The sequence below is a fragment of the Gopherus evgoodei genome, unplaced genomic scaffold, assembly GCF_007399415.2.
Source record: "Gopherus evgoodei ecotype Sinaloan lineage unplaced genomic scaffold, rGopEvg1_v1.p scaffold_34_arrow_ctg1, whole genome shotgun sequence".
Classification (NCBI taxonomy): domain Eukaryota; kingdom Metazoa; phylum Chordata; order Testudines; family Testudinidae; genus Gopherus; species Gopherus evgoodei.
This window is the reverse complement of record NW_022060016.1, coordinates 4,953,047-4,978,589: the sequence shown is the minus strand read 5'-3', so window position 1 is coordinate 4,978,589 and position 25,543 is coordinate 4,953,047. Positions and strand designations below refer to the sequence as shown.

At 50.4% G+C, this 25,543-nt stretch overlaps 1 protein-coding gene across 1 annotated transcript in view; it reads left to right on the top strand.

The window, feature by feature from the left end:
* LOC115641314 (very-long-chain 3-oxoacyl-CoA reductase-like) overlaps positions 1 to 22,759 on the top strand; it is a 28,018-nt gene extending 5,259 nt beyond the window's left edge. The window contains exons 2-11 of the mRNA XM_030544361.1: positions 6,531 to 6,577; positions 6,709 to 6,784; positions 7,285 to 7,395; positions 8,497 to 8,564; positions 11,384 to 11,428; positions 12,861 to 12,895; positions 13,204 to 13,285; positions 16,909 to 16,974; positions 17,696 to 17,845; positions 22,210 to 22,759. Of these exons, the coding sequence (XP_030400221.1) occupies positions 6,531 to 6,577; positions 6,709 to 6,784; positions 7,285 to 7,395; positions 8,497 to 8,564; positions 11,384 to 11,428; positions 12,861 to 12,895; positions 13,204 to 13,285; positions 16,909 to 16,974; positions 17,696 to 17,845; positions 22,210 to 22,353 (824 nt within the window). The 3' untranslated portion in view covers positions 22,354 to 22,759. The remainder of the gene's footprint in view (positions 1 to 6,530; positions 6,578 to 6,708; positions 6,785 to 7,284; positions 7,396 to 8,496; positions 8,565 to 11,383; positions 11,429 to 12,860; positions 12,896 to 13,203; positions 13,286 to 16,908; positions 16,975 to 17,695; positions 17,846 to 22,209) is intronic.
* Positions 22,760 to 25,543: the final 2,784 nt, after the last annotated feature.

Here is a 25,543-nt window from a genome sequence, read left to right as displayed (position 1 = left end):
TTTTCAGGAAGATCACCAATGCATTGTAGTTTCCTCAGGAAGTCGGTGGTGTCTTGAAGATAGCTAGAAGTGTTGGTAGCGAAGGGTTTGAGGAGAGAGTCCAAATAGCCAGATAATCCTACTGTAAGAGTGCCAATGCCTGAGATGATGGGGTGTCCAGGGTTTCCAGGTTTATGGATCTTGGGTAGCAGATAAAATACCCCTAGTCGGGGCTCTGGGGGGGTGTCCCTGTAGATTGTTCCCGTGCTGTTGCCGGGACTTTCTTGAGCAGATGGTGTCATTTCTTTTGGTAACCCTCAGTGGAATCAGAGGATAATGACCTGTAGAATGTGGGGTTGGAGAGTTGCCTGGCAGCCTCCTGTTCATAATCTGACCTATTCATTATGACCAATGCACCTCCTTTGTCAGCCCCTTTGATTGTAATGTCAGAGTTGTTTCTGAGGCTGTGGATGGTGTTGCATTCTGTATGGCAAGTGATGCTGTTTGTTCACAACTTCAGCCTGTGCACGTCTGTGGAAGCACTCTGTGTAGAAGTCCAGTCTGTCATTTTGACCATCAGGAGGCGTCCACACAGAGTTCTTCAATGGGCCTTTTCTCGTGAAAAACGCCCAGTTTTGGTGACAAAAAACTTCCACCCCAGGAGATACTTTTGTCTTTTCCCTTCCCTTTATTGTCAACAAAGAGCCAGTGCAGGCACTGATGATTGTTTTGTCTACAGAACTGGCTTCCCCCAGTATCCCACAATGCCTGCCGTGATCGCTCTGCTCAGTGTTTCAATCTCTGCTGCCTTGCAGGCATGCACCCCTCCCCTTTCAAAGCTCCGGGAAGTATCCCCGTGCTGCCCTGTTTGGGGAACAAACGAAGAGGAAATCATTGCAATGCTCCTGTTCTGCCCAGCACTAGGAACACAGCAGCAGGCAGACTGCTGCTGCAGGGGGAGGGGGACAGACTGCTGTGCTGCTCTGCCATTCCTCCGCACAGAGAGCTCACAGCACTACTCGTGATGCTGCTCTCGGCAGTGGACGGGGCTGTGGGAGAACTTGGCAAGAATCCCAAGATGTGCAACGATCAGCTCTTCCATCCCACGATGCTGGACTGTGGGATACCTACCCACAGTGCATTGCTCACCCTGTCGATGGTGTCCCCACTGTGGACATTATCTGTCGACAGGCATTGTGGCAGACTCCGGGGCTGGAGCACCCATGGGGAAAAATTGGTGGGTGCTCTGCACCCACCAGCTGTTCCCCTACCTGCCTGCCCCACTCCAGCTCACCTCCACCTCCACTCCGCCTCCCCCGCCACCGAGTGTGCCGCCACATCCTGTTTCTCCCCCTCCCTCACAGCACTTGTGCTGTGAAACAGCTGTTTTGCGTGACAAGCCTGGGAGGGAGGGGTAGGAGGCAGGGCTGGGGCAGGGATTTGGGGAGGGATCCAACTGGGGCAAGGAGGGGTGGAGTTAGGGCGGGGACTTTGGGGCAGGGGTGGAATTGGGGCGGGGCTGGGGGCATGAGCACCCACTGGAGAAAAAAAAGTTGGCACCTGTGTCAGAGGGAGGAAGTGTGAACACCCTTTGGCAATTTTTGTTTTGTTGATTTTTGAGTGTTGACATAAGTTGTGTCAACAGAACATGGTAGTGTAGACGAGCCCTGGGGGCTTGTACACACTGGCATTTATGTCGACATAGTTTGAAGAAGCCACTCCTTGAATGAGGTAAATTACACCGACCTCAGCACCTGTGTGGACAGTGCTATGTCGGTGGGAGGCGTTACTGCCTTCTCGGGAGGTGGTTTTAACATGCCCACGGGAGAGCTCTCGTCATCCGCATAGAACATCTTCACCAGATGCGCTAGTGGTCCTTCTAGTGTAGACTAGCTGGTTCCCTCTCTGGAGCTGGAGGCGGTGCTGATTGCTGTTGGCCAGGCAGGGGCGCTGGGGCGGGTTCCTGCTCGCAGGGCTTCAGGCATGAGGCAGACAGGTGCCCCATCAGCTCTTGTTGAACCCCAGGACCGATGCCAGCTCTGCTGCCCCCAGGCACATGAAACAGCTGGAAGCCTCAGTGGGAGGGAGGGATGGCCAAGGTCACTGGGCTCCATGACACAGCCAAAGGGCCTGGGGGATGCTGGGCCTGTGGAGAGGACAGTGTCCGGGGCATGGGGTAGAAAATATCTGGAGGACATTTGCCAAGATACATTTCCCGTCTTGCTGAAGTCAGAAACCAGACTCCTGTAGCCTCCAATTAACACGGCCCTTTGTCACTCCGGGGGTATAAAATGAGTTCCAGGCCCTTACCTAGACCTTAAGGCAACATATAGGGAGCCAAGGTCTCAGGTTCTCCCCCTGCCAGCTATATTGGCAAACTCTCCTACAGCAGGTGCAGCGGATAACGACAAAAAGAGGCAGCTGAAGAAGTGGTTTTTTACCCACGAAAGCTTGTGCCCAAATAAGTCTGTCAGTCTTTAAAGTGTCTCCGGACTCCTTGCTGGTTTTTAAAAAAGGGGGAGAGTGTTGTTGCTTCCTCAGCAAAATAAGCTATAGCAGTAAAGCACATTGATACGGATATAACTGCATCTAACCTAAGGCTTTTGCTGGTATAACAAAGTCACTCTAGATTCCCAGCCCTAGCCGACATTTCTTTACCACAAAACTTTCTAGTATAGCTTTGGTGTGGTCACATGGGGTGTTTTTCTCAAAGACTCAGCTCCTGGAATCCTGTGATCACAGGAGACTCTCCACTCTCCTCAAATTAAAAAGTAGTTTCTAGCCCTTGTGGTTACAGAGAAAACCTTGGAAAAATGGCCTAAAGCCCAGATTTGTGCCTGATAAATCACAAACTTTTTTTTTAAATTGTGATTTTTGGGGAACCTTAATCCTGTGATACTGCAGACTTGCTGTAGAACTTGGCCCTACCTGTAGCCTCCACAGACAGGAACCCCTGCTCCAGAAGCCTTGTGTTGCCATATGTTCTCGTCACCACCTACTCCACTTTCTGCCTTGAGTCCCAGAGCAGGGCTACTGCTCCCATCTCTGTGGAGGGGAACCCCTTGGGTTCTTACCAAAAGGAATTTTTCTCCCAAGTGTTTCCTCAGGCTTTGAAGTTAAATGAACTTAAACTGGAAATAAAGCATTTAAAGCAGCCTGAGTAGACATCTCTTCCATTCTTAGTTAATGAGGCCTCTGAAGTATGTTGTTGTTGTCGTCACATTGTGGTAGCACCAGTTCAGGGACTGGAGCCCCATTGTCCTGGGCACGGTACACAGAGCTGGTCCTCAAGAGCTTCCAGTCGATAGTTCTTCTGTTGCCCAGAGAAACTGTAGACTGGACCTGGATTTCCTGTGTCATAACAAGCACAAAGAGCTTCTGCCTGCATGGAATCCCCTTCTGATTGTCTCTACACATCAGGAAGGGGCACAAACCCTCTGCTCCCACCCGGTCAGACTCCCTGGGAGGCTCTTTATCTCAATGGCCCAATGAGGCATGTTCATGTCTTTCATTCACTTCATTTCCGGAAGCCCCCGGGGAAGGGAGTGGGACTGGCAGCCAACTTGCCAAGCAACATTCCTCAGGGGCAGGGGGCTAGGACTGACATCCTGGCACTGGCAGGGCACAGGGGCTTCCTGTTGTGTGCTCTACTCAGAATGCTGGGCTCTAGACGCAGAACCTGAGGCGTGGAGCCTCATTCTCCATGGCCTGACACCTTGGGTCACCAGTAACACTGTACAAAGTGGGTGAGTGTAGTGGAGAGCAGAGACCAGTAGAACCAGCGAGAGTTCCCATCAGACCGCACTAGGCTCCCTGCCAAGGGGGAGAGGGACACCACCACTGATGTCCCCTCTGGGGGGACTGGGGGAGGGAAGGCTGATACTGGGGGAACCCACACACAGAGTGCTCTGCTGCGGTGGACAGGGGCTTAATGTTCCTGCCTCATGGGAGCAACCTAGCCTGCCAGAAGGCAGGAAGCAGTGGGCTGGGAAGGGGGAGGTTCTAGTCTGCCCCCTACCAATGTTAGGTGGGTAGGCCTGACACTGCCTGCCCAGGTAGGCATGGGACTGTAGTGCAGGGATTATAGGGCTGTAGGGGGCTAGTGTGGGGGTGAGCTAGAGCTCCAGATGGCCTAGTTGGGCCCCGTCTGAATGGGCGTGGCTGTCGCTCAGCAAAACTTGAGCCTATTCCCCCCACACCGGGCTCTGCTTCTCCCTTCTGGCCGGTGGGCTCCACAGGTCAGGTGGGTGGAGGAGCTGGGGCAGGCGCAAGTCAGAGGTGGTGACTCTGAAGTACCACCGGTTTGTGGCAGCAAAGTGAAAAGTCACCGCAGCTCTGTGTTGTTAGGGTTGAAAGACACTTACCTTTTAAAAGCTGCTCCATCAAACTGAGAGAGAGGCTGGCTCCTGATCTCTCCTTCCTTCCACTGCTTCTGGATTAGGCGAAGGAACGCAGGATGCCCAGGTTTCCTCGGGCTGCCTCCAGATTTCACAGAGGATGCAAAATTCAGCTTTAAACAGATACTATGTTGCCATTTGAATTACAGAGCAGTTGTTGCTCTAGAAGGTTTGTTCTTCCCTTACCCGTGTGCTCTGTTAAGCAGTACAGTAGTTCATGTTGACATTTATCCTTGTTGGACATCTGAATTATCATTCTATTGAGAAGAATGAGGCAGTGTCCCCCCACCCTCCAGTGCTATTGTGTTAGGCTTTCTGCAGATGCAGGCTGACATTGCTGTATTGCTCACTCTTGGACTGCATTTTCAAGGCTTTCTCTGCAATCAAAAGTGCGATAGGCTTCCTCCTTTTTTTTTTTTTTTAATGCAAGTTGTGATTCTGGAGAACAAGCTGGCAGCCTAAAAGGGAATACTGGGTGGCCTCAATTTGAAGAGCTGGTGGAAGGTCCAGGAGGAGACTCCGCACAGGAAGGAGGAGGAGAGGTGCAGCAGTGAGGTCTATGTGGGAATTCTTGGTGTAGAGAAAGTCCCTGAAAATGTGGGAGGGGATGAGGTCACCTAGGGCTACAATGCAAGGAGAGCAACGGTAGCTCCAGGCACCAGCGCTCCAATCATGTGCCTGGGGCGTCAAGCCATGGGAGGGTGCCCTACCGGTCCGTGCGAGGGCGGCAGTCAGGCATTCTTCGGCGGCTTGCCTGTGGAAGGTCTGCCGGTCCCGTGGATTCGGTAGCGGGTACACCAAAGCTCTGGGACCGGCGGACCTCCCGCAGGCAAGCCACCAAATCTGCTGGACTGGTGACCTCTCTCAGGCAAGCCACTGAAGGCTGCCTTACTGTTGTGTTTGGGGCGTGAAAAAAGCTAGCGACGCCCTTGAGGGAGACAAGAGAAGAGGGCTTGTGACAAGGTTGGAACTCACTACCACAGCACCTCCTGCTGGTTGTCTGAGGAATTAGCTCAGTCCAGTGGAGCGCCCTCTCTCAGTGGTGTCCCGCTCATTGTCTCGCCCTTGGTTTGTGTCTGAGCCCACACCGCTCTCCAGCTCACGATGTCCTCCTCCAGACCACTGCCCTCCGGCAGTACCCCTTAGTTCATCCACACCCCCTTCTAGGGGCAGGAGGTTCAGCCATCTCTCTAAACCCCAGCCACCAAGTCCAACCACACACCCCAAAGTTTAATCCCTCCTGTCGGATCTGGCATAGTCTGTGATGGCCATTCTCCATGGCTGATGCCTGGGTGTACTGCAAGGGGGGGAATCCAGGCCTGCCCTCTACTCTGGGTCCCAGCCCAGGGACCCTCTCATGGCAACCTTGCTGTCCTCCTTCTCTGCCTAATTCCCTAAACTGCTTCCCTTTGGTCCCTTGCACCAGCTAAGCCCTTCCCTTCAAGGCCTACAGCCTAGCAGACAGTGGGCTGGAGTTCCCTTCTGCTTGCCCAGGCCCTCCACTCTAGAGACAGACCTTCCATCTCAAAGGCCTGGGACAGACTGACTGCTGCTGTTCTGGGAAGTCTTTATATATGGCTGAGCCCGGTCCTGATTGGCTACCTCCAATCTGGCCCTGATTGGCTCCCAATATGTCCTTCTCCTATTGGCTGTCTGTCTGCACATAAATTCTCAGGGAGTGGGGCAGTTGCCCCAGTACAGGGCCAAAGAACAGAGCCTTGAGGGATACTGATGGGGGTTTTGCCAAAGCTGTAGATAGAGGAGGAGATATCCATAAAGTTCATAGAGAAGATTGAGCTAATGGAGCAGTATGAGGCCTGTGGACGTGGCCGGTGGTGTGTTGCCAATGACCTCAGCAAGAGTTGTCCCAGGGAATAGAACTCCCCCAGGTTCTCAGAATTCAGGGGTGATAATGAAGTACCCCAGGTGCTGTCTCACCAGAACCTATAGAGAGGGACTCTCCCTCCCTGCTCTGGGATTGAAGGGCCTAACAATTATCTGGACCCTAGATAGGGTGTTCCCCTTCCTTCTCCATGGAGCTTGCACCAAACCATGCTGGGGAGCGTGTGCAAGGCATGAAAATTCCACAGGGGAGTGGTTCTCCGCTACTGGCCTAAGGAGGCATTTACAGCCTGTACCTCTCTCCTCCTGCAGTGGTGACTGGAGCTACATCTGGGATTGGAAGAGCCTATGCCCATGAGGTAATAACCAGTGCTACTTCGGATCAGCTTTGGCACAAGGGTGAAGTTGACCCACGAGTAGCTGTGGGGCAAACTGAGCAGATTTAGGGCTTCCCAGATTCTCCTGAGTTCCCACCTTAATTGTTTTCCAGCTTGCCAAGAGAGGCCTCAATGTGGTGCTGATCAGCCGCTCCCTGCAGAAACTGAAGCTGGTGGCAGCTGAGATAGGTAAGTAAGATGGGCTGGGCAGGCTCCTGTGTGTGAGTGGGGGGGGGGGGTTTACGAACCCCTGTGTGGATGCCAGGGGAGTTGGGCACCCAGGTACTTAGAGTGGGAATCTTATGCAGTACCACCTTGTGGCTGCATTGTTACCAAAGCACAGTATTAGAGCTTGGGGTGAGTGAAGAGATAGGGAGGTGGGGTCTGGCTTGGGCTGTTAACCCAGAGTCTGCTGCCCTCCTCCCTGCCACTCCCAGGGGCTCTGTTACCAATAGACTAGGCCTTACCCCCTCCACACCCAGCTCAATTACTGCAAGCCCAGGCTCCTTCTCTTTCCCTCTCCTAATGACCTGTTGCAGCTAGCCTAGATCCCATCCCCCGTTTCCTTTCTGCCCAGGGCTCTGTCATCCTGAACTCAGAGCCCACCCCCTTCCCAGCCCTGCCTTCCCCTCTGTTTTCTCCCCAGCCTCTGCCCAGGGTTCTAATCTTACTCTGACTTTGCTTTCCAGAAAAGCAGCATGGCCGAAGCACCAGAGTTATTGAAGTTGATTTCACCCAGGAGTCAGAGATCTATGAATCAATCCAAACTGCCCTGCAAGGCCTGGATATTGGCATTCTGGGTAAATGGGCTCTTGGGTTTTGTTCTGTTTGTCTTTGCAGCTGCCCTGGCCTGAAACATACCTTGGCCAGAAGTAGTGGCCTGCGGCTGGCGCTTGCTTTCCCAGGGAGGTGGCAGGTGTCATTCTCTCTGTTCCAGTTAGGGTGACCAGATGTCCCCGTTTTATAGAGACAGTCCCAATTTTTGGGTCTTTTTCTCCTATAGGCTTCTATTACCCTCTACCCATTGTCCTGATTTTTCACATTTGCTGTCTGGTCACCTGAGTTCTGGTGACTGCAGTTCCCAGTGGACTGCACCCAAGTTGGTCTCAGAAATAACCTGGTCAAACACTTGATTTCAGTTGAGCTAACAGGTCTGATGTAAACCTAACAGATGAGCAAATGTCTTTGGAGCGTCTTCTGGGACTGGAGGCTGCCATGGACATGTGTGCACCTAACAGAGTCTTCTATCTACACTCCAGGCACCCCTAACTAGTCTAGAGCCACATGCTTGCTCCCTCAGCCTGTCTTCTTCATCCACTCCCACTTGCATTTCCTTCAGCCTCCAGAATCTTCTGCCTCCTACACCACATGCGCTAAAATCCAAATGGACGCCACTGGTAGCTCCTTCTCATCATGGCCTTTACTCTCTGAGGGGACATCTGTGCTTTGAGCTGGAGGTGTAATTCTCAGCTTGAGAAGCTATACCCGTGCTGGTTCTGAGCTCGTGCGCTAAAGATAGCGTGTAGCTGTGATAGTATGAGTGGCGGGAGGGGCAAGCTACCCTAACACCTATGATTTTGTTTGGATACGAGTTGGGGCGGCTAGCTTCTACCACCATGGCTACACCCTATTTTTAGCATGGTAACTCAATCAGAGCTAGTGCTGGTATGTCTCCCCAAGGTGGGAATTATACCCCCAGCTCCAAGTGCAGATGTACACTGTATAGTAAAGATTTCGGGAATAGTTGGATCCAGATCCAAACCTCCCTGCTTGTGCCTGTCTGAACCTGGTTCTTTGGAGCCTAGTGATAGACCTGTATGGTTTCTAAAGTGCCAAGTGTTTCTACTACATGATGCTCATAATTCAGAATAGCTGGGCCTGATGCATTGTTCTTTTAACAGTGAACAACGTCGGAATGTTCTATGCAACAGGACCAGTGAAATTCCTGGATATCCCCAACATTGAGAAGGTTTGTCTTGTTCAAAAATTCTTGCCAGGCTGGTTTCTTGTCTTGCTGATGATCTGATCTCCCTGGGACCAGAGAGTGGAGCTGGGTCTCTGTTAAGTGGTACAGATGGTTTTTTAGTGCACTCTGAGCACTGCTCATCTCGTGAGGATGTAGAAGTGTGTTGTTTGCAAATATGCTAAAAGTCTAGTACCACCAAGGGAATGTCGACTTGGACACATGTTAAGTGAGTTGAGTTAAAAGACTGGCCTACGGAATTGGGGGAGCTGTCACCCACTCCCTAACACCTCCCTCTTCCCACTTGCCTGGCTCAGGTGGATCTCAGTGCAGGGGAAAGAGAGTGCCCAGGGAATGGGCAGAGTTAATGTGACTGGGCTTTTCCTATATGAAGAATTAGGTTATAGGGGAACATAGGGCATGTCTCCATGGGGTGTGCAGTTCAGCCTCTATTTCACATCATCTTTGGGGCCCAGTGTAACAAAGTCTCAAAGGCAATACTGAATTTCATCAGAGTCCCCTTGTGGCTTTCATATTATTTGACAATAATCTCTTTATCCCTTCACCTCTGTATCAAGGTGAGTCCCTTTGGACCCTTACTGTGGCTCACACAGTCAGTGCTGGTCCCACTCCACGCCCTTAGCCACTGTCCTTTTGTCACTCTGTACAGAGAGACTCACCTCAGGTCTACCCCGGTTCTTGGCCTCACACAGGAAGTGCATAGAGCACTGCTTATATAGTCCCCACAAGCGATCACCTCATCTGTCTCTTCAGAGCTTAAATTCTCAGATTATTTCCCGGAGTTCCCCAGGCTCCCCCGCCCCCCCTTTGGGGCTCTGGGCTTCAATGACAGGATGGGGGTCTCAGGACTTGGGGGGGCTGCAGGGGCTCGGGGCTTCGTTGGGATGTGGGGCCGCACCAGGGCTTCTGCGGGTTTAAAAAATATTTACCAGAGCTTCCCTCCAGATGGCTCTGGCTGAATTTAAGCCCTATGTCTTTCTTAGGGTTTTGTACTGCTGGCCATCACTGTAGTAGGGGAGTGTCTTCCACTTAAAAGCAGTAGCAGAGTCCCTGGTGGATTTCATGGAGTCCCTGGCCCTTCTCCAGAACTGCCAATCTGAAGAGACCAATAGTCACGAGATAGGGCATGCAAATCATGAGAATTTAAAGACATCAAACCATGGTTTTTTAAGTCTATGCTTTGTCTTCATAACTTCCTCTGCTATTCTGCCATTGTGTGTGTGAGAATTTCACTTGACTTGACTGCACGCAGAAGTGCATCCCTCTCCTTGGCTCCTAAGATGGAGCTCCAGCTCATGCTCTCCTCACTTCCGAGACAGGTGAACTGTCAGCCGTTTCTTATTACATCTCGACTCCCGCTACCCTTGGCTCACTGACCTGGGGCTGTCCCCTTCCCTGGACCCAGCAGCACCACCTCCCCAACTGCCCTCTCCGCTGCCAAGTTGCTGCCCGAGGGCTTCTCCTCTCCCACGTAGAAGTGTCCTGGAGTTGGTTCCCAAGTAGAGGCGAAGTCTCAAAGCAGTGGGAGGCAGGGCCCTGCACTGCCTCAGGGCGCGCTCTCTGCTCTAGGACCATATGTGAAGGCAGGGCCAAGTGGCAAGGCAGGTCTGTGTGCTCACCACTAAGGCTGTCGCCCACCGCTCTGCCCAGCCTTGGAAATTCTATGGGACTGGAAGAGCTTCTTGCATCATCACAACAGCTCCTCCTGCAACACACAAACCTGTGACTTGCAATTGGTTCATGAGAATAGGTAACACTGGCCATGCCTGGTGCAAGGATGCTTTGCGCCCTAGGCGAAACTTGCACCTTGTGCCCTCCCCGCGCCCCTGCCCTGAGGCGCACCCTCCTCCCCGGCGGCAGCTGTCCCCCTCTGCCCTGAGGCGCCCCCTTGTGGCAGCTCCCCACTCTCTGCCCTGAGGCATCCCCCCCGCCCCTGCTCCGAGCACGAGCACACCGTGGCTGCTTCACTTCTCCCACCTCCCAGGCTTGCGGCACCAATCAGCTTAGGTGCTGCAAGCCTGGGAGGTGGGAGAAGTGAAGCAGCCACAGTGTGCTCATGCTTGGAGCAGGGGTGAGCTGGGGTGGGGAGTTCCCCTGTGTGCCACCCTCCCCTTACTTGCTGCAGGCAGCCCTCCCCGCGCTCCCCTGCCTCAGCTCCCTCCTAAATGCCAGCAGCGACCAGGGTGTCTGAAGATCCGGTCGCTGCCGAAGAAAATGCCGCTCCCCAAATGCCAGCACCCTAGGCGACCGCCTAGATCATCTAAATGGTTGCACCGACTCTGACACTGGCCTTCCCCTGGCTGCTTGGCGGGGAATCCTCTCCCTATCGTGATGCTGCCATTTGATTCCTTCCATCTCCCATCACTGTCCTCTGTACCCCCTTCAGCCTTTCACCTGCCTCCACATCCCCCTGTGCCCCAACCCCTAAATCTGCCTCCTGCTCCCCCTCATTCTCTCCATCCCTAGACAGTGCCCTGTCTAGCTCCCTGGACCAGAGAGTGGCAGCAATTTTGTCTGTGGGCCTGAGTGATCTGAGTGATCTGATCCCCTTTTCCCTCTGAAGCTATGTTAAACCTACTGCTGTCTTTCTCTCTTTAGACTGTGAGCTCAATAGGACAGGAGGGGCTGTCTCGATGTGTCAATACAGTGGCTGGGATGCTACCCACCACAATAACCACGACCATGTATAGTGACAGAGATGAAAGTGCTAACTCGCCCATGCAGGGGGGCAATCTCAGTGCTGTGCGTGACAATGGGGAAGGAGAGGTCATTATGTCTTTTCCTTTCACTCCCTCTCCCTTCAGACTGTGTCAGATTTTGTGAATTGCAACATGCTCTCAGTGGCAAAGGTAAGTGAAATAGAGCTGGCATCGCTAGGCAGCTTCGGTGGCTTTCTCTTGTTTCTTTTACAGGGGGCATGACATGAGGAACCGATAAACTCCTGGGAAACCACAGGGTGTTACCCGTACAAAATTCTCTGCTACTTACACACTCTTGGGGCACCCACCTTTACCTAGTTCCTAGGGCTCAGGCATAACCCTGCGGGTTTTCAGGACCTTTTACCAGTGAACGAGCCTTACACAGTAATACCCTTATCCTCTAACAATCACCAGAAGCAGAGTGCACACGTTACACATACAGTGCTCACCACTCCCTGTAAGATAGATGAACTTTCCCTGCTGGCCAGTCAGGATCAGGTCCATCTGGGGGAACTCCAGTTTCTGCGCCGTATCATTGGCAGAGTGTTGAGATCTGGCAGCTATGATCTTTGGGGCTGTGTCCTGGACCTAACTCCCAAAGAACTTTCTTTTGGACCCGTTTATATAGTGAAGTTTGAGTCCTTTTTAGCTGTACCTTAACCAATCATTATACTCAAATGTTACTAACCAATCCTAACACAGTGTAACAAAATTCTCTAACCAATCCTACCCCACCACCTTAATTGATTTACACCCTGCAAAATTAATTATGCAACAGACGGAAACAATCAAAGAACCAGACAGAGCCCATACAGAGAAACAATAGGGAAGTGGGGACCATAGTAACAAAACAATAACGAAATGAGGATTTCCCAACCACAGCTATTGATAAGTGATGTCTTGCCAGACAGGCTGCTGTCAAACTCAATTTTCTTTAACCATCTTAAGATCTGTTGCTTTCCCTGGTGATAGTGCGTGCTATTAGGAGGGGATCTCCTTAACAGCCTGATATTACATTGTTTTAAAGTAATTTAGATGGAATGTGAGAATGTGACTTCCTGCTTCTCGGCTAATGGCTGCTGCTCGGCTGCTCTTTTAATCTGGCTGCAGACGAAGGCCTGATCCTTACAAGGGGGGAGAGAGCAGTTCCAGTTTTGGGTAGCGAAGGGCTGGTGGGCGAAAGGAAGGAGGAGTGTGAGGATGGGCAGTGTGGGCGCTAATGGGAGCGGGACAGGGACACAGGGACAGCACCTGTTACTGAGGGAAAGAGAGTTCCGGGAGGATGATTTGGGAGCATGAGGCTGGTCATGTCAGGGGTGTGTGGCCAGTGGGGGGAGGGCAGAGATAAGGACTGTCCCTGCATTTGGGGGCTCTGGCTGAGGGGGGGCATAGCTGGTAGGGGAAGGGCAGGCGGAATGAGGGTTGTCGCATGTGGCTGGTGAAGGGAGGACAGTCTGCCATTGTGGGGCATGGCTGCTAAGGGCGGGGAGGAGCTGATGATGGCCCCTGTCATGGACAGGGCATTGCTGGCAGGCTGTGTTGCAGGGCCTCTCTCATGTCTCACCGATGCCTCTCATTGCAGATGACTAGGATCGTCCTGCCCCAGATGCTCACCAGGTACAAGCTGCAGGAATTGACTGTGCCTCGGCGACTGGGGAGCCCCATGCACCAGGCCTGCCTGACAGCAGCTGCAGCGCGGTGCCATCTGTGTGCCTCTGGGTGGCATCCGTCTTTAGCTGCACCTGTCCTGCACTGATCAGGAGTCTTCCTGGGCAATGAGCTCTCCCTCTCCCCTGCTTCAAGTGATGGGTTCTCCCTTCCTGCCCCCAGCTGGTTGCCTGGGCCTGGGCAAGGAGCACACCTCTCTCCTTTTTCCTGGGTGCTCTCTGGGGCCATCCTCACACAGAGTTCTCTCTTCATGGCAGGAAGAAGGGGATCATCATTAACATATCCTCTGAAACGGGCCGTCGCCCCCAGCCATTGGTCACAGTGTACAGTGCTACCAAGGTAAGGAAAATTACACCCTGTGCCCCCTGTCCCTAGCACCCTTTCCTCTCCCATAGAATATCAGGGTTGGAAGGGACCTCAGGAGGTCATCTAGTCCAATCCCCTGCTCAAAGCAGGACCAACCTCAACTAAATCATCCAAGCCAGGGCTTTGTCAAGCCAGGCCTTAACCTCTAAGGAAGGAGATTCCACCACCTCCCTAGGTAACCCATCCAGGGCTTCACCACCCTCCTAGTGAAATAGTGTTTCCTAATATCCAACCTAGACCTCCCACACTGCCACTTGAGACCATTTCTCCTTGTTCTGTCATCTGCCACCACTGAGAACAGCCGAGCCTCATCCTCTTTGGAACCCCCCTTCAGGTAGTTGAAGGCTGCTATCAAATCCTCCCTGACTCTTCTCTTCTACATACTAAATAAGCCCAGTTCCCTCCGCCTCTCCTCATAAGTCATGTGCCCAAGCCCCCTGATCATTTTCATTGCCCTTCACTGCAATCCATCACATTATCCAGATCATTAATGAAGATGTTGAACAAAACCAGCCCCAGGACTGACCTCTGGGGCATGCCACTTGATACCAGCTGCCACTAGAAATTGAGCCTTTGATCGCTGCCTATTGAGCTGACAATCTAGCCAGCTCTCTATCCACCTTATAGTCCATTCATCCAGCCCATAATACTTTAAATTGCTGGCAAGAATACTGTGGGAGACCGTATCAAAAGCTTTGCTAAAGTCAAGGTATATCACATCCAGTGCTTTCACCATATCCACAGAGTGCCTTCTATGGTGAGATAACGGAATCAGGTTGGTCAGGCATGACTTGCCCTTGGTGAATCCATGTTGACTGTTCCTGATCACCACCTTCTCCTCCTGCTCCATGATTTTTCTGGGGACTGAGGTGAGGCTAACCAGTCTGTAGTTCCCTGGATTCTCCTTCTTCCCTTTTTTTAAAGATGGGCACTATATTTGCCTTTTTCCAATCGTCCGGGACCTCCCTCGGTTGCCACAAGATTTCAAAGATAATGGCCAATGGCTCTGCAATCACATCAGCCAACTCCCTCAGCACCCTTGGATGCATTAGATCCGGACCCATGGACTTGTGCATGTCCAGCTTTTCTACATAGTCCTTAACCTGTTCTTTCACCACTGAGGGCTGCTCACGTCCTCCCCATACTGTGTTCCCAGGACAGCAGTGTGGGAGCTGACCTTGTCTGTGAAGACTGAGGCAAAAAAAGCATTGAGTACTTCAGCTTTTTCAACTTCATCTGTCACTAAGTTGCTTCCCCCATTCAGTAAGGGGTCCACACTTTCCCTGACCACCTTCTTCTTGCTAACATACCTGTAGAAACCCTTCTTGTTACCCATCACATCCCTTGCTAGCTGCAACTCCAGTTGCGCTTGGCCTTCCTGATTACACCACTGCATGCTTGAGCAATATTTTTATACTCCTCCCCAGTCATCAGTCCAAGTTTCCAGTTATTGTAAGCTTCCTTTTTGTGTGTAAGCTCATCAAAGATTTCACTGTTAAGCCAAGCTGGTCGCCTGCCATATTTGCTATTCTTTCTGCACATTGGGATGGTTTGTTCCTGCGCCCTCAATAAGGCTTCTTTAAAATACAGCCAGCTCTCCTGGACTCCTTTCCCTCTCCTATTAGCTTCCCAGGGGATCCTGCCCGTCAGTTCCCTGAGTGAGTCAAAGTCTGCTTTTCTGAAGTCCAGAGTCTGTATTCTGCTGCTCTCCTCTCTTCCATTTGTCAGGATCCTGAACTCGACCATCTCATGATCACTGCTGCCCAGATTGCCACCCACTTCTACTTCCCCTACCAATTCTTCCCTGTTTGTGAGCAGCAGGTCAAGAGGAGCACGGCCCCTAGGTGGTTCCTCCAGCATTTTCACCAGGAAGTGGTCCCCAAGATGCTCCATAAATCATCCTGCCCTGCACTGAGATCCCAAGAGTAACAGCAAGCCCTCCGTAGGAAATTACTTCTCCTGACCTCTCTCCAGGGTTCTCGTCCTTCAGCCAGACAGGCTGCTGGATCCTCTCATAAGAACGGCCATACTCAGTGAGACCAATGGTCAAGCTATCCTCATATCCTGACTTCTAACAGTGGCCAATGCCAGGTGCTTGAGAGGGAATGAACAGAATGGGGATATTAGGTGGACTATAAGGTGGATAGAAAACTATCTAGATTGTCGGGCTCAACAGGTAGTGCTCAACGATGTCTAGCTGGCAGAATGGAGTTCTGCCGGGGATCAAGCAGAGTGCACCAGGGGGTCAGTGCTGGGGCCAGTTTTGTTCAGCATCTTTAACAAAGATTGGACGATGGGACTAATTGCACCCTAAGCAAGTTCGCAGATGACACTAAGCTAGGAGGAGAGGTAGATACGCTGGAGGGTAGGAATAGGGTCCAGAGTGACCTAGACAAATTGGAGGATTGGGCCAGAAGAAATCTGATGAGGTTCAACAAGGATAAATGCAGAGATCTGCACTTAGGAAGGAAGAATCTCATGCACTGCTACAGGCTGGGGACTGACTGGCTAAGCAGTGGTTCTGCAGAAAAGGACCTGGGGATTATAGTGGATGAGAAGCTGGATACAAGTCAGCAGTGTGCCCTTGTTGCCAAGAAGGCCAACGGCATATTGGGCTGTATTAGTAGAAGCATTGCCAGCCCTAGTACTGACCGACACTGCCAGGGACCAAGAGTTATGTAATCCTCTTGTGTACCTCCTCCTGGCACCATCGCTTTTCTTACACCGGGACTCTGATGTCAGAGAATCTTTTCTGCGGTCCTCGCCAGTACCGTGCTCACCATTTTGGCCCCAGAAACTATCAGTATCAACCCGGTTGTTTGGCTACTAGAGCTGTCAAGTGATTAAAAAAATTAATAGTGAGATTAAAAAAAAATCATGATAAATCGCACTGTCAAGCAATAATAAAATACCATTTATTTAAATAGTTTTGGATATTCTACATTTTCAAATATATTGATTTCAATTACAACATAGAATACAAAGTGTACAGTGCTCACTTTATATTTTTTTATTACAAGTATTTGCACTGTAAAAATGCAAAAGAAATGGTATTTTTTTCAGTTCACCTAATAGAAGTACTGTAGTGCAATTGCTTTATCATGAAAGTTGAACTTACAAATGTAGAATTATGTATAAAAACATAACTACACTGGGAAATAAAAATCTAAAACTTTAGAGCCTGCAAGTCCACTCAGTCCTACTTCTTGTTCAGCCAATCGCTTAGACAAACAAATGTGTTCTTCTCCTTCCTTGAAGCACCTGAAAATCCTGTCTCGGTATGGGGGATGGGTTTGGAAAACACTCTCCCTTGGTCTCCATTAGTTGCAAAGCGGCTCTCCTGTTACAGCCTTGTGCTTGTCTTACTGGATGGGGAAGGCCTTGTAAGGGCACCCGGTGCTGTCTCACACCAGCTACCCATGAGAGTCAGAGCAATGGGCCTTGTCCCAGCCACCCATCCTTTCAGGATCTGCTATTGAGGTTTCTTAGCTCCCTTGTCAGCATTTATTGTGACATGTCCCCTTCTCCCATCCCCTTTCCCCTCTCCTGCTCCATTGCAGTCTTGTGGCTTCATTTCCCTTTTCTCTCCATTACAGAGATTTGTAGATTTCTTCTCGAGAGGCTTGGAGGCCGAGTACTGCTCCCAGGGCATCCTAGTGCAGGTACAGAGCAATGAGACCTTCTCCCCTTGGATGCAAGGGCAAGGAGTTCTGTGGAGTTTGAGGCCAGCAGTTGAGGGAGGTGTATGGGGATGCAGCTGCCTGTGCTTGCCATGCTCCACTGCTCCATCTGCAGGCAGCACTTTCCACTGCCAGCTGCTGGCATTCAGCAGATCCCTGTGCAGAGGTGGGGAAGGGATTCTCCATTACTCTCTGGGGGCGGGAAGGAAGTGGGAGGGGAAGGGGGATTCTCTGTTTGGGAGTCGCTGGGTGCGGGGCACTTATGAAAATCTGGCCATTGGTGCTCTGCCCTGCTGTGAGACAGAAGTTTATTGCCTGTTCTCTGCCCCTCCTCAGGTCAGAGGGGATTTGCTGTGCTGTGTCAGAAGCCCATGCTCTATTCCTGATTCCTTTTCTCCCTTCATGGACCCTGAGTTAGCATGCTCACCCATGGGGAAAATAGCCCTCTTGCATGGCTCTAATGTGACCCCTCCAACCAGGAATGACAGAGATGAGCTGTGACTAGCATCGTCCCTTCCTCTGGCTGCAGTAGTCAGGCCGAGGTGGGAAACTCTTGTGACATCATAGTGAAGGTGATTGGGCCTTCGCTGCCAGCCTTGTGAAGGATCAACTCTGATATCCGGCTGGCAGGCAGACTGAGCCTAGAGATTGTGCCAGAATGCAATAGAACAGGCACCAACTGTCTCCTCTCTGCCCCCTCTAGAGTGTCCTGCCTTTCTTTGTTTCCACAAACATGACCAACTACATCAAACCCAGCCGCTTTGTGAAGACAGCAGAAACCTTCGCTTGTGAGGCCTTGAACACAGTGGGCATCAGTAGCAGGACATCTGGCTGCCTTTCCCACTCTGTGCAGGTCAGTCTGGCAGATGGGGGCATTGGAGAATGAGGGGGAGTGGCTGGTCTGGCTGCTGTCCCATTCTGTGCAGGTCAGGTTAGCAGGTGGGGCATCGGGGGGGGCAGCTCAAGGAGTGAAGCTTCTGACAGCAGCCACTAAATGTTAAAAATGAATTAATAAGCCAAATAAAATTCAGCTGTAAAAGCTAGAAGGAAATAGTGAGAATCAGGGCCAGCTCCAGGGTTTGAGACACCCCAAGTGGCTGGGCAGGGGGAAAAAAGCAGCGATTGGCGGCAATTCGGCGGTAGTTCCACCGTGCCACTTTCTTCTTCAGTAGCAATTCAGCAGCAGGTCCTTCCCTCCGAGAGGGACCAAGGGACCCCCCGCCGAATTGCTGCTGAAGAGACTGACGTGCCAACCCTTCCCCTTGGCTGCCCTAAGCACCTGCTTGCTGGGCTGGTGCCTAGAGCCAGCCTTGGTGAGAATGAGGATTCCTCTTCCAGGCTCTGTGCTGAGGAACTAAAGCACCAGAGGCTCAATTTAATATCCTACTCCTACCACAGACTACTAAACCTTCAAGGAAAGCTGCCCTCAAAAAATGAAGCATCAGCCAAAACAGTAGCATACTGTGGACTTGTGCAGTTCACAAAACTATCCCTCTTGCATGCATATCTGTACACATAGCTCAGCGTTAACATGCTAAACAAATCTGAGTCAACTAGAAATAGTCATGTTCTGACTGCACACATGAATACAATATTTTCTGATACTGGAAAGGAGACTAAAAGGCATTCACTCAGGCTTATACAATATCTATGGGATGTCAACTCTTCATTTAATACTTCACACCCAGAGAACAGTAAAAATAAGTAATAAAGCAACACAGAATAAACAAAACCACAAACAAACAAGTGACAACACTGAAAATACTAAGGGAAGCAAAACATCAGGTGATTGGTTATGGGGATTTTATGAGTGTTTAGGAGGACCCACACCATGCAAGTGCAACAGAGCCTTGTAGAAACAGGCAAAGTTCTCCTGGTTTCACACTGTGTGTCACCAACTCAAAAATGTAGCGTAGGCTCATTACGTTTTTACAAGCCCCTTAAGTAAACGAAGCACATTAACACAGGGCTTCAGAAGTTACAGACAGATCCCTGCTTCAAAGAGCTAGCAAATAAGATCTTCATCCTACAAAGCACCTGACATCAAACCCCTAGTGCTTGCTACTTATGGGTCAGTGGGAATACTCTGAAGAGCCAGAACGATATCCCATAGCAAAGATCTGGCCTTAATGGTTTAATGTCTGGAATCCACGTGATTGATTTCCATTCAGTTTTAGAATCTGTTTGGGGACAGGCATCTCTCCTGGTCACTGCAGCCCTGGAGCTGGGGCTGGGACATGACAGGTTAGAAAATACAAGAGTGATACTTCAAATCAAACTTTAAAGCTGTAATACATGCTCCCAGACAAAGCTAAATCCAAACATTTTAAGCAGCTGGTGGAGGTAGCATTCATTTTAGGAACTAGAGTAATTAATGTATGTATCAGTTAAGTAATTCTGAAAAGCCACCCAATGCGAAAGCTAGGCATAAATGATACATTGTCTCTCTCCCTGACTGCTGCATGCAGCCCAGCTGGGGCTGGGATGCCCTAAACTTAGTCCCCACCCCCACTCCCTATTTCTCCCACCTGCCCCCTACTTCCCCCATCGCCTCACCTTCTTCCACGTCCTCTCCAGGGTCCAGGAGGCACCTAATTAGTAAAGCCATGTGGGCAAGTCCCAGAGAGATGCAGCCTTAACCGTTTTGCCACTCAGGGCAGAAAATGTTGTTTCACACACCATATGCTCCTAAAGGGGGGGGGGGAGGAAAAAAGGTAAAGTGACCTAGTGGTCTGGCACCATTGGAAGCTGGTGCCGAGAGTAACCGCCCTGCTTGCTTACCCCTAGAACTGCTTCTGGGCCCAGCTCCCTGAACCCTGTAATGTTGCCAATCTCAGGAGTTCAGAAATCACGAGTCAGGACCCAAAAATCCACAAGACTGGCTTAAAATTCTGATACTTAAAGAGAAAAAACCTTTTGTTTCCTTTTGTCTTCTAGTTTAAGTCTTTAGGTCACACTTTGAACCATCAGGGGGTAGCCGTTTTAGTCTGTATCCACAGAAACAACAAGGAGTCTGGTGGCACCTTAAAGACTAACATTTATTTGGGCACAAGCTTTCGTGAGTAAAGAACCCACTTTGTCAGATGCATGGAGTGAAAATTACAGATACAGGCATAAATATACTGATACATGGAGAGAAGGGAATTACCTTACAAGTGGATCACCAATGTTGACAGGGCCCATTAGATCAAGTAGACTACACCCACCCTGATCTAATTGGCCCGGTCAACACTGGTTCTCCACTTGCGAGGTAACTCCCTTCTCTTCATGTGTCATTATATAATGTCTGCATCTTATAATTTTCACTCCATGCACCTGAAGAAGTGTTTTTTTTTTACCCACGAAAGCTTATGCCCAAATAAATCTGTTAGTCTATAAGGTGCCACCAGACACTTTGAACCATGTTTTCTGGCTTCTATTCACAGCCAGAAACTCATTTGTTTTGTTTTGGTTGAGGTGAAAGCTGAGGTTCTTGCTTTCCTCCAGCCATGGAGCAGCGTGGCCTTAAGAAAATCGCCAAATATTGCAAGATTAATGATGAATCACAAGAGTTGTTAGTGCTGGCCCGGGCCTACACTGAGGGGCTGGGCCTGCACCCCTGTGGAAGATGAGGGGGTCCTGTGCTGAGGACCCAGTTGTCATGCAGACAAAACTACACAGGATCATTTTGGGGGATAAGGCAAAGATGCCACATTCTTTATGATAACAATTTGATTTATGACCAATACCTAATACCTACACACACACACACCCCAGATGTTCTGCAGCTGCTGTATAGTTACCAGTCCTGAACATAGCTTGAGTCCATGGCTTGATTTCCCAGCTTGGGTTCGTAGCTTGTGGCAGCTAACTGGCTAGGAAAGCACAAGGAAGGGCTGGGTCTGCCCTCCCATGTTGGCAGCAGAACATTACCCAGAGTCTCCCATCTCACCCATCTTTTTTTATAGGCTTTTAGTTTGAATCAAGAGTCTATAGGTCTTGCTGTGTCAGCTGCCTCTGGGTTCGGTGTGATTGATTACCCATCAATTGCAGATGCAACTTTCAATCTCAGACTTGGCTTTGATCTTCCTTTTATTGTACCTTTGTTCTTTTCTTTTTAGGGTGGACTCTTCTTACTTTTAGGGCTCTTGTCTGCATCTTCAGCCGTTGGTGTTTGAACTCTATTTCATCAATAGAGGCTGGTGCTGGAGATTAATTCCATCATCCATACATACCTCAGTCACACATCTAAACTAACCAAATAAGATTACAGCAGGGTTTTGCAAAAATGAAGGTTGCAGCAGGCTTTTACAAAATGGAGTGAGTGTTTTGAAATGGAGTTTGGGTTACACTATGGACAAGTGTAAGGAATGAACAGAAAGTGAACAGAAGCTACAGTGTAGGCACGTATGAATGGCAAACAGTGAGCAGAAGTTACAATGTTGAAACAGTGCAAGTTTCAGTGATTTAAGCAGCAATTGGATTGAAAGTGAAATTTACAAGGACAGCTGGCTGAACACTGTGGCTCTTAACAAGCATCTTAATTGTCAGTTAGCCAGTTATTGGGGTAACTGGTTTTATGAATGAATGTTGTTTCATTCATGAAGTTACATGAATAAAGTGAACAATTAAAAATAAGTTCATTCATCAGTTCTACACAGTCACGCACCCTCTGGGGTTCATGTCTCTGTGCTGAAGAGCTCGGCCCCTGCCTCTTGCTGCTTGTGAGGATCATCCGCTGCAATCATGTCACTGTCCCTGTTGTTTGCAGCACAGCTGCTGGGAAATTGCTGCGAACCCTGAGTCTCGTTGATGTCACGTTTGGGGAACAGGAGGAAAATGTCCAGGCCCTGGTTAGAGAGACATGGTTTTCATGGTGATCAGTGCAGCTGCCTGAGCAGCCTGGGGAGTTGGGCTGTGTTCTGAGCAGGAGTCTCACAGGTCACATGTCCAAGGCTCTTTGCAGCATACTGAGTGACAACACAGCCCATTAGACAGCACACTAGCAGCTGTGTTGAGCGTCACCACCAGTTTACATCCCCCCTCTTCAGCCTTTCCATTTGTCCACAACAGCGCTTGATGAGACACCTCAGTGCAAGAGGGTACCTCTGTCCATGCCCTGTTTGACCAAGACCATGCGTGGAGTTTAGACTCTAGATTTACCTTTTGCCTGATTAATCACGTCTCTTCACAGGTGGTAGCAATTTAAATGACTTGTCCCTTCTTTGCTCATTTCAGAGCTTCATTTATGAACTGCTGTATCCTGAGTGGTTATGTCTCTCCTCCTTTGGGATTAAATGCACTTGGTTCTTGTGGAGGAAGTTGAAGACCCAGATGACCTCACTGAAGCATGAGCAGGCAAGAACTCACACACCCAAATGATGCACCACTAACCATTGGAAGAAATGACCAAGGGAAGGGATGGAGTCTCCATCTTTTGAAGTTTTGATCTACTTTAGATGTTTTTCTGGGAGATGCTTTAGCCAAATGCAAGTTATTATACTCAATACAGGGGTAAAAGAGTGAAATTCTACAGCCTGTCATATGGCAGAGTCAGGCTACATGATCTAATAGTCCCTTCTGGCCTTAAAATCTGTGAATCTATCAGTTTAAAGCATGACTTGAAGAGGGAGCAGGAAGCCAAGAGGCTGTAGGGTGTTCAGAACAGGCCTAAAGTGTCAGCCTGAGAACCAGCTCCTACAGACCTTATACTGGCCCAGAACCAACTGGATTCAGTGGGAAATTTTGTCCTATTAAGCTCTGCAGGATTTTGCCCTGAGTCTTGTTATATCTCATCTTGCATGAAATAAACAAATACCTTCCCCTGCTCTTATGTCCAGTTTGTACCGTTCCTCTGCCCCCCCATCACCTCTGTGCCTGCCAGCCATCTCTGCCAGACAGGCAGAGGACTGCAGCTCTCCGAGATAGGAGCTAGAGAAGACAGAAATAAGAAGTCCCTGTTGTTCCTCTATCAAGAACCACCCAAAGGGCTTTAAAGTGAGTGCATGAGACTCACGCTATCTACCACCAGCTCCTTAGAAAGGCCGTGAGGGGTAACTTACTGGGCAGAATGCAGTTCCCCAGCCTGTAATGAAAGCAATGCTACTCTCCAGAAAACTGATGGGATCGCTGGTGACCAGGTGAGCTCATGATTTCTGCTTCACATCTCACCTGAGATATGACTGTGGAGCAGTGCTGCATTCCCTCGTATGACATGGAGACTCGGCTGCAGTGCTGACCAAAGGCTTGTGTATCTGGGAAGGATTTTCAAAATTCTTGTGTTACTATTATTGGCCAGGCAGGGGATGGGGCTGTGACCTCACAGAGTAAGTCCACATTGCAGCTGGGACCAAGCCAAATAGACAGATGTGCTCTAGCAAGACTCAAGCTAGCACACTCAAAATCGCAGTGTGTGAACAGTGTGGTTCTAGCAGAGACTCAGGCTAGGGCAGTGGTCCCCAACCTTTTTTGTATAGTGGGCGCCAGACAAAGGACCATGGCGGCGGATGAGCATCTGCCAAAATGCCGCCGAAATTTGGCAGCATTTCAGCGGTAACGCCTCTGGATGACGCTGCTTGTTGGTGGCAAGCAGTGTCATCCAGAGGCATCGCCACTGAATTTCGACAGCATCCAGAGGCATCACTGCCGAAATGCCGCCGAATTTCGGTAGCATTTTAGCGGATGCTCGTCCGCTGACCAGTATGCGGGCGCACTTAAATGCCCCCATGGGTGCCATGGCGCCCATGGGCACTGTGTTGGGGACCCCTGGGCTAGGGCCTACTACTGGGCTTGAGCTTGGGGGGCTAGTCTGAGCTGCAGCATCTACATTCAAGTCCTGCTAGCATGAGTCTGTCTAACTAGGCTAGGGAGGCTCATTCCCAGACATACACTCCGAGGCCTGTGTCAGGGGAGAACACTTGCTTTGAATACAGGGGTGAGACATATTAGTCTGTCCTCGGCAGCTACCTGTACTAGCCTCAGCCTTCTCCTGCATCCAAAAGAGAGGCTAGAAAAGGACCACCCAGTTTGCAAAGAGTAACAGAGAAGGTTTCAACCTGGTCATTGCCTTGAGATAGACACATAGTCATCAGCACATCTCTCTGCCCAGTCTGTGCTGTGAGAGAGAAATTGTTGGCAGCGTCTTGTGTCAGAGAGATGTTATTGTTCCCAAGACAGCTGAGATACCAGTAACAGATTTTTGACTCTAATAAAAAAATAAAAAGAAATTCCTGCTACAGCTGATGGAAGGGGGCATATGTATGTAGGTCACACTTCTCTCTGTCCAACAGTGCCAACCATCCAATGGGATAACCTGGTCAGCTCCTCCCACTCCAGCAATGGATCTCTTTCACTCTTGGCCCATAGAGTCAGAGACTCAAATGATTACAAGATGCCCTGATTTCTAAGGCTTGTAGAGTGACTTGTGCATGTTATCTTCACAGTCTCCCTGTTCCTCCCCAGCTATGGGATTTATGTCTTCATCTATAAGATCTAGTTCCTTTGTGTCTGTTTCCCCATGTATCTTTACCTGCTCCAACTAGGCATGCTTCTCACCTGCTTTCTTCTTCTTCTTCTTCAGAGAGAAGCATTTCCCCCTTCCCTGAGAGGAAAGGGTTCTTTCACTCTCAACAATTGCCCTAGATTTGCCAGACTTCCTACAGACATGGAGTCTTTTCATGAGTGGTGGGATTTCCCATGTGAACATGCTTATCACAGCCTTCTCTAGCAAGACCTGTTCTTCATGTCTGAAATCAGGGTCTCATCTGCTACAACACGGCCATGAACTTTATACACCTGATACTCTCTAGACTGGAGGGAATCATAAGGGGGAGGGGTGGTCTGTAACAAACTCAGGAACAAAGACCTCTGGTATTTTTCTGACATAGATTCTTAGGTTCCAAGTCCAGAAGCAGTGGCAGATTAATGCACAGGGCCCAAGCACAGGGGCCCTGGCCAATTTGGGGGCCCCCTTAGGAGTGGTGGAACCTGCATAGAAGTTGGGAGGGGCCATCAATGCTGGAACTGTGGTCTTGTCCCCAGCTTCTCCTTTTCCCCCTGAGACACCCCCCAACCCCCAGGCCAGAAGCTGGAGCCAGGCAGAGATAAGAGCTGCCCAGGGACCCCAGGCCACTGTAGGGAGACCCGGGCCCTCCATCTGCCCTGGGCAGGGTGTGGTGCCCAAGAGCAGCCCCCAGCCCAAGTCCCCACCCCCTGGGGCATATATCTGCTAGTGGGACACATGGATGGGGGCTCCAGTCCTGCCTCCTGCCCTGGGGTCTATAGCCACACAGTTTGGGGAGAAGAGACCCTGCCCTGGCCTGAGAGGTGGTGGGTAGTCCCAGGAAGGTTGTAGTGAGGAGCTGGACAGGGAGGGCTCCTCCAGCACAGCTCTCACTGCTACTAGACCTGTTTCAGTGGCTGCTGCACTGCCCACACTCACTCAGTGCCTGTGCCTGGCTCCTCCTGCCAGGCTGCCCTCCCACCAGTCCCTCCTGCTCCTCCTTGGTAAACAGGTAGCAGAATGAGGTCCTTGTTCATGGGGACAGGATGCCTTCCAGGGAAAGGAGCTACT